The following is a 12089-nucleotide window of genomic DNA, read 5'->3' as shown; positions in this document are numbered from 1 at the left end:
GAACGGAGTTGTCAATAGGCCGGGGACGAGTGAGTGTGAATATTTGAGCCACCGTCTTCAAGACAGAGCCAAGGCAATGATCCGTAGGTACGCCATGTTCGTGAGCGCCTGTAATTAGGGGCCAGTGTTCCGGGTGGCATCCTCGAAGGGGCGGGATCTATGTGAACATGTGATTTTATGCCTGCCATCCGGGGCGGGATCCATGTGTACACGTGATAGATGTGGCCCGCCATCCGCTCACAGACTTGTGTCCTGGCCCCTATGAAGAACAAGGTTGCCAACCCCTGTTATAGAGCATATAGAGTCAGAACCATACAGGATGGAATCAGGCCCTTCGGCCCAACTTGTCCATGCTGTCCAGAATGTGCCATCTATACTAATCCTACCTGCCCACGATTGCCCCGAATGCCTTCAGAAATGTCCAGCAAACAAGTTGGTTATATCAAGCTCATTTACTCCTATGCTTCAAGGAGAATGTCAGCCACTCTCATTTTGGAGCATCTGCAAAGAGTTGACCTCGGTAATCAAGCAATAGTATGCAGCTGACGCTTGCATTTGCCCTTGCACAGAGGCTGAACTCCAAATTATGGTTGACACTATCATTGAAGCTTACGAGAGAAACACCTGACACAACATCTGCAAGGTAAAGGTTCTCTGCTAAACTATTGTTCAAGAAGGAACTGCAGATGCTGGAATATCGAAGGTAGACAATGCTGGAGAAACTCAGCGGGTGCGGCAGCATCTAAGGAGCGAAAGAAATAGGCAACGTTTCGGCCCGAAACGTTGCCTATTTCCTTCGCTCCATAGATGCTGCCGCTCCTGCTGAGTTTCTCCAGCATTTTTCTCTGTCAAACTATCCCAGTGCCCCACATTGTCCTCTGGCCAAAAAGTTCACAGCCAGATCCTGGAAAATGCGGATCAATTGCTATAACTCCATATCCAGTAAGGGCGGATGTTGCTGAAGTTCATCTTCAGACTCCTGAAAAGACAATATTCTTGTCCACATGGGAGGAGAGGTGAACAGAAGAAAATCATTGATGTTCTCAAAGACTCATTGAAGAAATGCAACTTCTCAACTCACTCCTGGGAATCACATGCCCATGACTGGTTCAACATGGGACAGCAACAGTGGGGATGTTATTAAGAAAATTAAAAACCAAGCATTGGGTTCACAAGCAACTCTGTAAATGACAGAAGGAGCGGACTGTGTCACAATTCACCATCCCACCCACACAATCTGCCACAACGTGCTTCATTTGTGGAATTACGTGGCCTCATTATCCACTTCAGATCCCATAAATTCGGAGTAAAAAGAAGTAATTTGTTCATCCCGGGGAGCTGCCCAAGAAGAGATTGTTCGTAGGAAATATGAATTGGCAAAAGATTTCAAGATAAGTTGGACCTGATCGTTAATTAAGTAGAGAGTAACGAATGAACGCACCAGCCCTTTCAAAGGTTCAGCAGTGGATCATAATTAAGCCAATACTGTTGTTATAAACACCTCAAAGGCCTTTACATGCGGAACTTCTTTTGGACTGCTTTATATGAAACTTCAAATATATATGGAGGTTAATTTATTTCTGATTGGGAATAATTATTACATTTATAGAGTTTGGAGTTAAAATCTAGAAATGTCCTTTTTTACATTTCACTTATCTCCATGCAGAAAATGGAGTAGTCTATAACGATGCTGTTAACTCAATACTAAATGCCCTCTATAACTGAAATTTTGCACTACATCATTGAAATATTACCCTTTTTTTTTCCAAAAGCAAGTAATTGGTTCTTATTTTTCTTCTTCCATTTAACAGTGTTATAGTTGAGGGCGTTGACTGTGGGAATAGACGCAGCTCCTCCATCATGTTGGCCTGTCTTCAACGAACACAGAACCCACCTTCACAGCGCTTGTCATGTCCCAATAAAACGCTGGAGCCTCTGAAATGTGAGTGGAATTTGATTGCAGTTTGATAGGGTATATCTGTGCACACTGCTGCCATGGTGATGCTTGTGCTTCCATATCTTGATTGGACCTTTCATGCAGAGTGCTTTGAGTGAATAAATCCAAACATCCAAAATTGTATTGGAAGAATTTTTGTCCTGAATCGTCGAAGGGATATTTTAATGGAGCCGCCTAAATATTTGAATAGAAGTGTTGACAGAATGGAATAGTTACCCCTTTTTTTGTTTTTAAAAAAAAAAGAAAAATTATCTTTATTGAAAATGGAATAGGGTACCTATTAAGGGTCGAATTCTAAAATAATAACAGCCTGTTTGTAATGCGTAGCTGGTCTTGAACTTTGATATTTGTACTATATGAAATGTGGAGAGACAAAAACAGCAAACATAGGGAAACCAAAAATCATTATGATATTTTTTTTTAATAGCATCCTGAATAAAGAATTACAAGAACAAAAGGATTTGCAGACTCTTTGGATAATAGCACCAGAAAAGACTGTAGGTCTGAAATTAAATTGGGGAATAGTGATAACACGCAGGCATGCTTATCCTCAGAAGATTTTAAAAAGCCGTGCCATCATTCTAGACATACTCCCAGCAACGTAATCTGATTAAAGAACTTGGTTTTAAAGAGTTAACCTCAACTGCCCTTTTCTTGGGTGTTAACATGTTCCAGGTTTTAAAACATAAGGATAATGGTGTGCACAATTAATATATCAAGTTACTGAATTCAATGTTATGAGCAAAAGCTGTACAATTTCAGGAGAAAGATTAAATATTATTTTTATAAATTGTATTCAGTTTGTTTACAATGACACGGTGGGCCGAAGGACCTATCTCCGCACTGTATCTCTAAACTAAAATTATTGGGAACTACAGCGTTACTGTAATGTAGGACAGTGCCAGAGCAAAAGTAGCTGGAAATCCTCATATCTAATTGCCTGCTTGAATTCTTTTCACCTTTTTAAAATATTTCATCAAAGGCCCTGATTCCAATCTCTTAAAGGCAGCATGCACTTCCTTTTTCTTTTTGACCAAATTTACCACCTCTTTCATCAACCGAGATTCTAATTACGATTAGCTCCAATCCTTATTTTGCCATCCTTATTCCTTCTCCTTATTGGAACAAACCAGTTCTGAATATCGATCAGTTGGCCTTAAAACGACACACATGTGAGATGTGAACTCTCCCAACAATGATTGCTCCCAGTGCACCTTCCCGAGCTACTGCTTAATAACATTGCAGGAGGGTGCTAAATTAGAGTAGGCAAACTACAAATTCCAGTCTTCTCCCTATCTATAAAAATGCTCTTCCTCTAAAACGCCAGTCGCCTGACCAGACTCATTTCCCAACACAAGGTCTAGTATGTTCTCTTCTCTGATTGGACCATCTAAAAACTGTTTCAAGAAATCTCTTTGGATACACCTCAATTTCTGGCCCATCTACGCCTTCGGCACTGAGCAAATCCAATTCAATGATGGGCAAGTTAAACTCACCCACGTACAATCCTATTAGAGTACTTGCACTTTTCTTATTTGTAAGCTCCACCCATACCACCTCAGGAAATTAACTCTCCAGTGTGACCTCTCTGCGTGCCGCCATGTCAATCTCCCTGATCAGTAGTGCAACTCCTCCACCTTTTTTGCCACATTCTCAATCACAGCTGAAACATCAAAACCCCAGAACATTGAGCTGCCAGTCATGTTCCTCCCGCAACCACCTATAACAATGGCCACAACATCCTCGCCCCAAGTGTCAATCCAGGCTCTATGTTCATCTGCTTTCTCCACAATACTCCTTGCATTGAAATAAACACATTTCAGCCCATCAGTGTCACCATATACCTTCACCTCACCCTGCCTGTCCTTCCTTTGAGACATACTGATCCTCACCTCTACCTTCCCATCACTCCTTCCAATTTCCAATCTACAACTCTGGTTCCCATGTCCCTACCTCTCTAGTTGAAACAATCCAGAGTAGCACTAGCGAACCTCCCTGCAAGGTATTGGCTATCATGAGAGATTGCACAAACTTGGATTGTTTTCTCTGGAACTTTGGAGACTGAGGGGACACCAGATAGAAGTATACAATGTTATGAGGTGCATAGATCAAGAAGACAATCAGAACCTTTTTACAAGGGTGGAAATGTCACAGATGCGATGGTATAGTTTTAAGGTCAGAGGAGGAAAGCTTAAAGGAGATGTTTGGGGCAAGATTTTTTACACAAGTGTGGGTGTCTGGAACACAGTGGTGGAAGCAGATATGATAGTGCCTTTTAAGGTGCTTTTATGTAGCTACAGGAATATGGCTCTTGTGTAGGCAGAGGAGATTAATTTGGCATCATATTTGGCACCGATATTGTGGGTCAAAGGTCCTGTGCTTTTCTCTTCCATGTTCTGTGTGTCGGAATCCCCAAATGTAAGCAACGATGCACCATGTGTATTAATGGTCACCAGGAATTTGTGACAGGAAGGCTCCGCGCAGTGGGCTTCTGTATAGTTCATAGCAATATAGCTCCCTTTTTTTGTGGTATTTGTCAAGGATTTAAACAAATAGAGATAATTAGAGAAACAAATAGAGAAACAAATAGCAATAATTAAAAAGTTTACTAAGGTACCAAAATTGTAAATTAATAGAAAAGTTACATGATATTGAAAAGTTTATAACGGAATTGTTAGTTTGGACTAAAAAGTGTTGGCGGAATTCAATCCAGGGATGTATGATGTACACATTGAGACGGGAAACAAGTCAAGGAAATACGTAATAAATGGTGGGATAGTGAGAAGTTTAGATCAGAAGGATCTGAGAAAGCATATCCTGTTGACTTGAGGGATTTGTATCTTCAGGGATTTGACAATGACATAGATGTAAGACCAGGGAGTTCTCTCTGGTACTTTATAAAACAGCAATTAGTCCACAGCTGGAATACTATTTACTGTTCTGGTCATTATGGGAAGGATCCAGTAGTGTCAGAGTGTGCAGAGGAGATTTATGAGGATGTTGCCTGGGCTGGAAAATGTTATTAATGAGAATGTGCTTGTGGTGTTTTCTTTGAGAGAAGAAACTGTGAGGGAAGATTTAAGCATATGTATAAAAATTACTTGCCTTAAATGAAGTAAATAGGAAGGACCTATTTCTGATATCAGGGAGGTCAATAATGAAAGGCATAGCTTTAAAATAATTGGAGGAAGTATTAGAGGGGTAATTGAGATTGGGGTTTTTCACCCTTTGGGTGGCAAGTGGTCTGAAGGGATAGTGGAAATCCTCATCATAGACCATCTGGAGGCGGGATTAGTTTATCTCTTTTTTTGGCTGGCATGGGTAAAATAGGCTTAATAATCTATGCGCCGTATCTTGGTTAATGTTTGCTCAGATAAACCTAAAGTCAGTATAGATCTCTTAAATTACCATGTTACTTTTCTAATATATATTACTTTTTAATATTACTTTTAACTTTACCTTCTCAAACTGTTGCTTTGTGTCTGATGACCATCTTGTGTCATAAGGTTACTGTCAAATCCCTTTAATTTCATTATGTGCTATTTAGATGCTGGTAAGTCCTCAAACAACTCAAATACATTAGCCAGCAATGAATTGCTCTTCACAAGAAGAACTAGGTTCCCCATTCATCTGCAAATATTTGTGCAGGTGCTAAATTGCCTACTCTGAGTAATTTATTATCCTCGCAGTCAATGCAGAACAGAAATACCTGTATATTTACTATTTCTCTTTCTTGTCTTGAAATAATGGAATGTCATGAACTGACTAATCCAGATTCTGGAAGTAGGTTTGTCGCTTGGTTTTACAAATTTATAGCAAAGGTTCAAATATGTACATCTTTATTATATTAAATCATCCAAATGATTCAATGAGCAGCTTAAAGGTGGAGGGGAAGATTCAGAGAGGAATTTCAAACTTTATGACATAGACAATGGCTCCGGGCACTCTAGTAATGGACTGACAAACGTGGGGGATGTACAACGTGACCAGGGCGTAGGAAGGAACTGCAGATGCTGGTTTAAACCTAAGATAGACACTAAAAGCTGGAGTAACTCAGCAGGTCAGGCAGCATCTCTGGAGAGAAGGAATGGGTGGCATTTCGGGTCGAGACCCTTCTTCAGACCAATGTGACCTGTACTGGTGGCGTTCTTGGCAGTTGTGTTTTAAGGTGACGGGGATAGTCAATGTTATGCAGAGCTTGGAAAGAGAATGTGAGAATTTTAAGGTGAAGGTTATCGGGAACCAGGAGCAGTAAAAATCGACGATTATAAAGGTGACGGATAAATTCATTTAAAATTTCCTTTTGACTTTTTTAGATTTTGTACAGATAGTTTGAGCTGTACAAAATCCATTATGAAAATGTTCATATAAAAAGCTGTCGTTTCCTTCTTGTCCATCATAATTTCACTTGCATTTATCTTTCTCTATAACCACTCTCGAGCCTTAATGTAGTAAAACGTTTTTAATGTTGGCTTTCAAGTTGGTTTTTTTCATATTCCCTATTGAACAGTTTTTCTTCTATGCTTTTTTTTTTATGGTGCTCCTAGTTTCAGGCTTTCCACTTTCTTGCAGTTATGTTAGCCCTTTTTAGTTTAATATATATGCTATTTAATGCCCTTTTGGTGAGTGAATAGAGTGATAACTGAATTGTGTGTTATTTGCTGTTAAATAAACTTTAAAGAGTTATGACTTCATATTGAAGCGGCAGATTGATTAATGCAGCAAGAATATATATCTGATATGAGTACCCAGTCCTGGTGTCTTGTTTACATCGGGAGAGTCTTCAATTGGATAATGTGACATCATCTCTCTTCCAAGTTACATGAAGCAAGGTCTGATCTAGCAACCCCAAACAGACAGGCCAACGGATATTGTGGGGTTTCAGTATTAAATTAGGTGCCTCCTCAATCTATAATTGCATTCCTTGGCAAATCCTTTGCTACTCTGTTATCAATTTCAGCTGTTTCAGCCATGACCTTCTCTCTTGTTTAGTAGGTGCTTGTTGATGATTTCAGTGTTCAGATTCTACACACCTCAGATAATAAAGCAATCATTGTTCCAACGTAACACATGGAAAACATATCCCGAGGCAGGCAATATTTGTACTGAGCATTGGTATTTTCCATCATCAGAAGGATAACACCCATCCTTGCCCTCACAGACATCAATATTTTTGTTACTGGGTTTTCCATGCAATGTCTTGGGGGGCTGAAATGAGAACAAGATTGACTCTGTTAGTGCAAAAACATGCTTGACATCCAAAATACGGTAGGTATATTTATTAATACTCAGCAGTTAATGCAGCATCTGTGGAGAAAAATGTACATATCGCGTATTCTGCCAAATCTGAATATTTCTAGCATTTTCTGGGTTTTTTCAATTTCACTCAAAACACTGTGGATACCAGAACACATATGTGGTTATAGGTGGATATATGTAATGAGCTGCCATAGGAGGTAGTTGAGACAAACTATAACAACATTTAAAAGGCATTTGGCCAAGTACATGACAAGGAACGGTTTAGAGGGATATGGGCCAGACGCAGGCCTAATGTAGATGGGGAACCTTAGTTGGCATGGGAAAACTATAAAACAGGGTCTGTTCTATAAATCCCCTATTCTGTTCTGTTCCATGTTCTATAAGTTTCATGTCAACAAATTCACAAGGATGTTGCAGTAATTCAAGTAATTCCCCTGACAGTGCTGTACTTGCTCAGTTTTCTCTTCTCTCTTGTTTAGTAGGTGCTTGTTGATGATTTCAGTGTTCAGATTCTACACACCTCAGATAATAAAGCAATCATTGTTCCAACGTAACACATGGACTAGAGACGGAAATTAGCTACTGATTGGCTACAATCTCGCATATTTACATGCAAATGTTCATTAATATGCACTGTCCCTATAAACAAATTATTATTATTATTTTGATTTTTGTGCTTAATTTCTTGGAGTGGGACTATCCCCACACCTTTCTAATTCAGATGACAACACCACCAGCTGACCTCATACCTCTCTGATCCAGATGGACAACACCAAATGAGGCATAGTTGGTATTTAAGAAACTATTATATTTCTGTGTGAAACTCTGCCTGTCTGCATTATCGGGCTATCCTAAAAAAGAGAAAGACTGTTTAGCCTAATTCTTCTCAAATGTTTTGCAACTTTGTTCTTGGCCTTTTTTAATGAGCGACCCATGATTAAATTAATTGGGAAATAATCCCTAATCCCAGAGAGCTCCAAGTTTCAAAAATAATTATTGTACTTTTCAAATATTATTTTGCATTCCCTGCAATCTCACTGATGGAAAGCCAAAGGACCTTGCACCTGCCCTCATTGGTGGGATGACAGTGTAGAGTGTCAAGTTCATGGACATCCACATCTTGATGAGCTCTGCAGAGCCGAGCACATTGTTACGAGCACAGATTTCACCAATGCCGCTACCTCATCTGAGATTTGGCATGTCACCGAATACTCTATCCGCACTTCGACAAAGTGTTCAGTAGAGAACATACTGACTGGTTGCATCACAGCCTGGTTTGAAATTTCAAGTGCTCAGGAATGAAGGGTGCTGCAGAAAGTGGAGGACATATCCCCAGTCCATCACGTGTTCAGACCTCCCCACCATCGAGGGGATCTATAGGAAACGCTGCCTCAAAAACAGTTAATATCAGCAACTCCCATACCAACCTGGCACGTTCTCTTCTCACTCCTACCATTGGGAAGGAGGTACTGAGGTACAGTGCCTGAAGACCATTAACTCCAGGTTCAAGAACGGCATCTTCCCATCAAACATCAGGTTCTCGAACCATACTGCATCATCCTAATCACAACTCTACTTCAAACACCTCAACCCTGCTGAACTACGAGGGACTTTGCATTACTTTGGTTTTTGTACTATCATGGCCAAGTTTAGTGAAGGTCATTCATAATTTATTATACATTATTGTTGTTGCGTCTAATCCATTTGTAAAGCTGCCGCAAGTAAGAATTTTATTATTCTGGTGCATCTTACATATTAACACTCTTGACTCTTAATAATTACATTCGACTCACCTCCCTGATCAATCGGCTTTTCGGTTAGTTGCAGTGACAGTGGGTCGACCTAAATGTAATTTATGACTTGGAGATGTGTTCCAAGTTGCTGGTTCCAGTTATTCATCCTTGAATTATGAATATTACTGACAAGGTTGCTATTTTCTACCCGCCATTGTTTTCTGCCAAATTGATTGTATTCTTTTGGTTTTTTGACTGTTTATTTGTATCTATAAATGTAGTCAACATAGATGTATGTTTCTTGGAGGTAGACAAAAATGCCAGAGAAACTCAGCGGGTGAGGCAGCATCTATGGAGCGAAGGAAATAGGCAATGTTTCGGTTCGAAGCCCTTCTTCAGACTGCTCCATAGATGCTGCCTTACCCGCTGAGTTTCTCCAGCATTTTTGTCGTACCTTCGATTTTCCAGCATCTGCAGTTCCTTCTTAAGCAAACTGTATGTTTCTTGGAAATTTTTTCTCTGTAGCCAGATGATTATGAATGTAATAGACTTTTCTGGAACAGACAAGCTCAAATTACAGTTAAGCCTTTTAAGGCATTTATAAACTTTATATTTAATGATTTTGATCACTTAGACAGTAGACACAAATTTTATATTTAATGATCCTGAACACATAACACCAAGAGATAAAGGCCTCCTTTACCTCTTTGAAGAATCTGGTATCCAATTGTTGAAATGATAGAATTATTTTAGTTTGACAAAGGTAAGAATCTCATTGTTCTGGTAAACAAACATGGCTTTCACTTGTTACATTTTAGCAGCACCTCTTGTTCATTTAGGAGCCAAGCTTGAAAGACTTACATTTACTAACCTGCACTTGTGTACAGAGGGGAGAAATTCTATGTCAGTTATCAGACAAGCAGAAACTTTATCTGTGCAGAAGACTGTACAATAGCGTGCATTTATAAGAAGCTTTCAATGTCACTAAACGTCACAATGTCCTTGACAGGAGAGTTATCAAACTTAATTTGACAGGATTACATGAAGAGATTTTATTCAAAGCTTGCTCATAAAGATAGATTTTAAGAAAAATCCTAGAGCAGTAAGAAGGGTTGAGAAATTTAGTACAGAAGTTGTAGAATTTAAGATTTTGGTATTGATGCGATTGTTATATAAATAGCTATTTTCAAAATGCAGAGTAGTGCATTCATTATTAGCGTTATTATGTAAATTGCAGAAATGTGTTATTGTCTTACCCCATCGTGAAAGAGTTCCTCACAGAAGTTAAAGCTACAATTTAGTTAATTTCCTTTTACAAACTCAATAATTAGCATGTTGTCTTAGTTTGTACTGGGTTTTTTGTTTAGATTTTTGCAACTAAATCTCCCTCTAGGATTGGTTCCACTATACGATAAAACTTTGCCAGCATTGCAGTGAAATCCTATTGTCAAAGTCGGCTATTCTTATTCATTTCAGTTAAAAAATGAAGGTGATTAATGTTTAAGTTTAGTCAGAGCTATGTATAATTTATTAAATAAATGGGACACCTTCCCAATCTATCTCTGAATGAGACTTTGAGGGGTTTCCAGGCTTTACTCAGAAACATGGTCATAGAGTAATGGTTGTCTTATTGGAAACAATTTACTCATCATGCAACAGACAAAAAATTTCCGTACTTGTACTTTGCTTAAATGAAACCATATATAGCTGCCATTTCTAATTTTTTAGCTTTCGATTATTCTCCACATAATGGCCTACTGTGTCTTACCACTTTAAATGCTTCCTTTTACTCATATAGAACACTGATTCTGAAAATCCCAAAGCTAATTCCTAGAGGGACGATTGTTGATAATTATTTGGATAAATGAGTGATTATTTTGCCTCCAGCATAAAGCAAAAGATGGGACAACATTCCTTGTAGTTCCTTCTCAAAAGTGCATAGGAACCTCAAACAATGATTGTTTTAAAGTAATCTCATGCAATCTAATATCTTTTGTCCTCTTCGGGTGCATGGCTTTTGACAGTCCTGTAAATGTTGCCCAAAATGTTGTACTAAATAATCCCTACCATCTCTACCATTAAAATCATTCATTGTCAAATGACATCCTGACATCAAATGTAAAATGAAAACTATTTTCTCCAATCAAACTTCCAGGCTTTGTATAGCATTATGGCCATTAATCCATCAGATCCTCTCTCCTCCATTATTATAACTTTGACATTCACTCACATTTTACTCTGATATAGTCCCAGGATATGAATGACACAATGCTGAGAATGTTCTCATTGTGAATGTAACAAAACAGATTCTAACATCGCCTCGCATAGGACAAGAAATGTTATACTTTCTCGTCTTCCCAAGAGGTGTTCTGATGAAAGGCTTTAACCAGAAATGAGATCTTTCACTTCATCTATCCAACATGCATAGTATTTTCTTTTTTCTAGGATGGTGAATCATTTATTGTGCAGAATAATAGAGATAGAAATTAATATTGGTTGATATTCATTCTATCTCTCTGAAGTGAACTGGATACTTTTCTACCTGTTAAAAACGTTCTGAAAATATCTTTATTGTTTCTTTTATAATATTTTCATATTTAATTTACATTCTTCCCTTCTGCTTTTAAGCTTCTGAAAGATCCTTCCATAAGCTAGGGTACTGTCTGATTCACCTCTACCCCATTATGGACATTGGACTTTGTCTATGGAACTGAAGCACTTCAATCCTGAGAACTACATTTTGCACTCTATATTTTCCCCATTGTACTTCAGTTTGACTTGATTGTATTTATGTATAGTATATTTGATCTGCTTGGTAGCATGCAAAACACAGATTTTCACTGTACCCCAGTGCATGTGACAAAATCACCCTAAACCTAACATAATCCTAAACCACTAATGAAGAGGAGGCCATTGGGTTAATTGAGTCTGTTGCCACCCCTCAATGTCATTCCTATTTCACTGTTATTCTCTCCTACCCTCCAATTTTCTAATCTACACTAGGGATAATTTACAGAGGCCTTTCACCCTACCAACAGCATATCTTTGGGCTTGTGGGAGGAAACCAGAGCACCAAGAGAAAACCGACTCTTTTTGCGTGTTCGCCCTATGACAGATCTGAAGGTCATAATTGAACCTGG

The 12089-nt window shown here is 38.8% G+C and overlaps 1 protein-coding gene across 1 annotated transcript in view; it reads left to right on the top strand.

The window, feature by feature from the left end:
* Positions 1-12089, top strand: part of fam222a (family with sequence similarity 222 member A) — a 111188-nt gene that overhangs the window by 64090 nt on the left and 35009 nt on the right. Inside the window, exon 2 of the mRNA XM_033043778.1 lies at positions 1812-1942. Within this exon, the coding sequence (XP_032899669.1) occupies positions 1861-1942 (82 nt within the window). The 5' untranslated portion in view covers positions 1812-1860. The remainder of the gene's footprint in view (positions 1-1811; positions 1943-12089) is intronic.

This window comes from Amblyraja radiata, chromosome 25, assembly GCF_010909765.2.
Source record: "Amblyraja radiata isolate CabotCenter1 chromosome 25, sAmbRad1.1.pri, whole genome shotgun sequence".
NCBI lineage: Eukaryota > Metazoa > Chordata > Chondrichthyes > Rajiformes > Rajidae > Amblyraja > Amblyraja radiata.
Note: the sequence above shows the minus strand (reverse complement) of the source record. Positions and strands in the feature narration are given on the sequence as shown.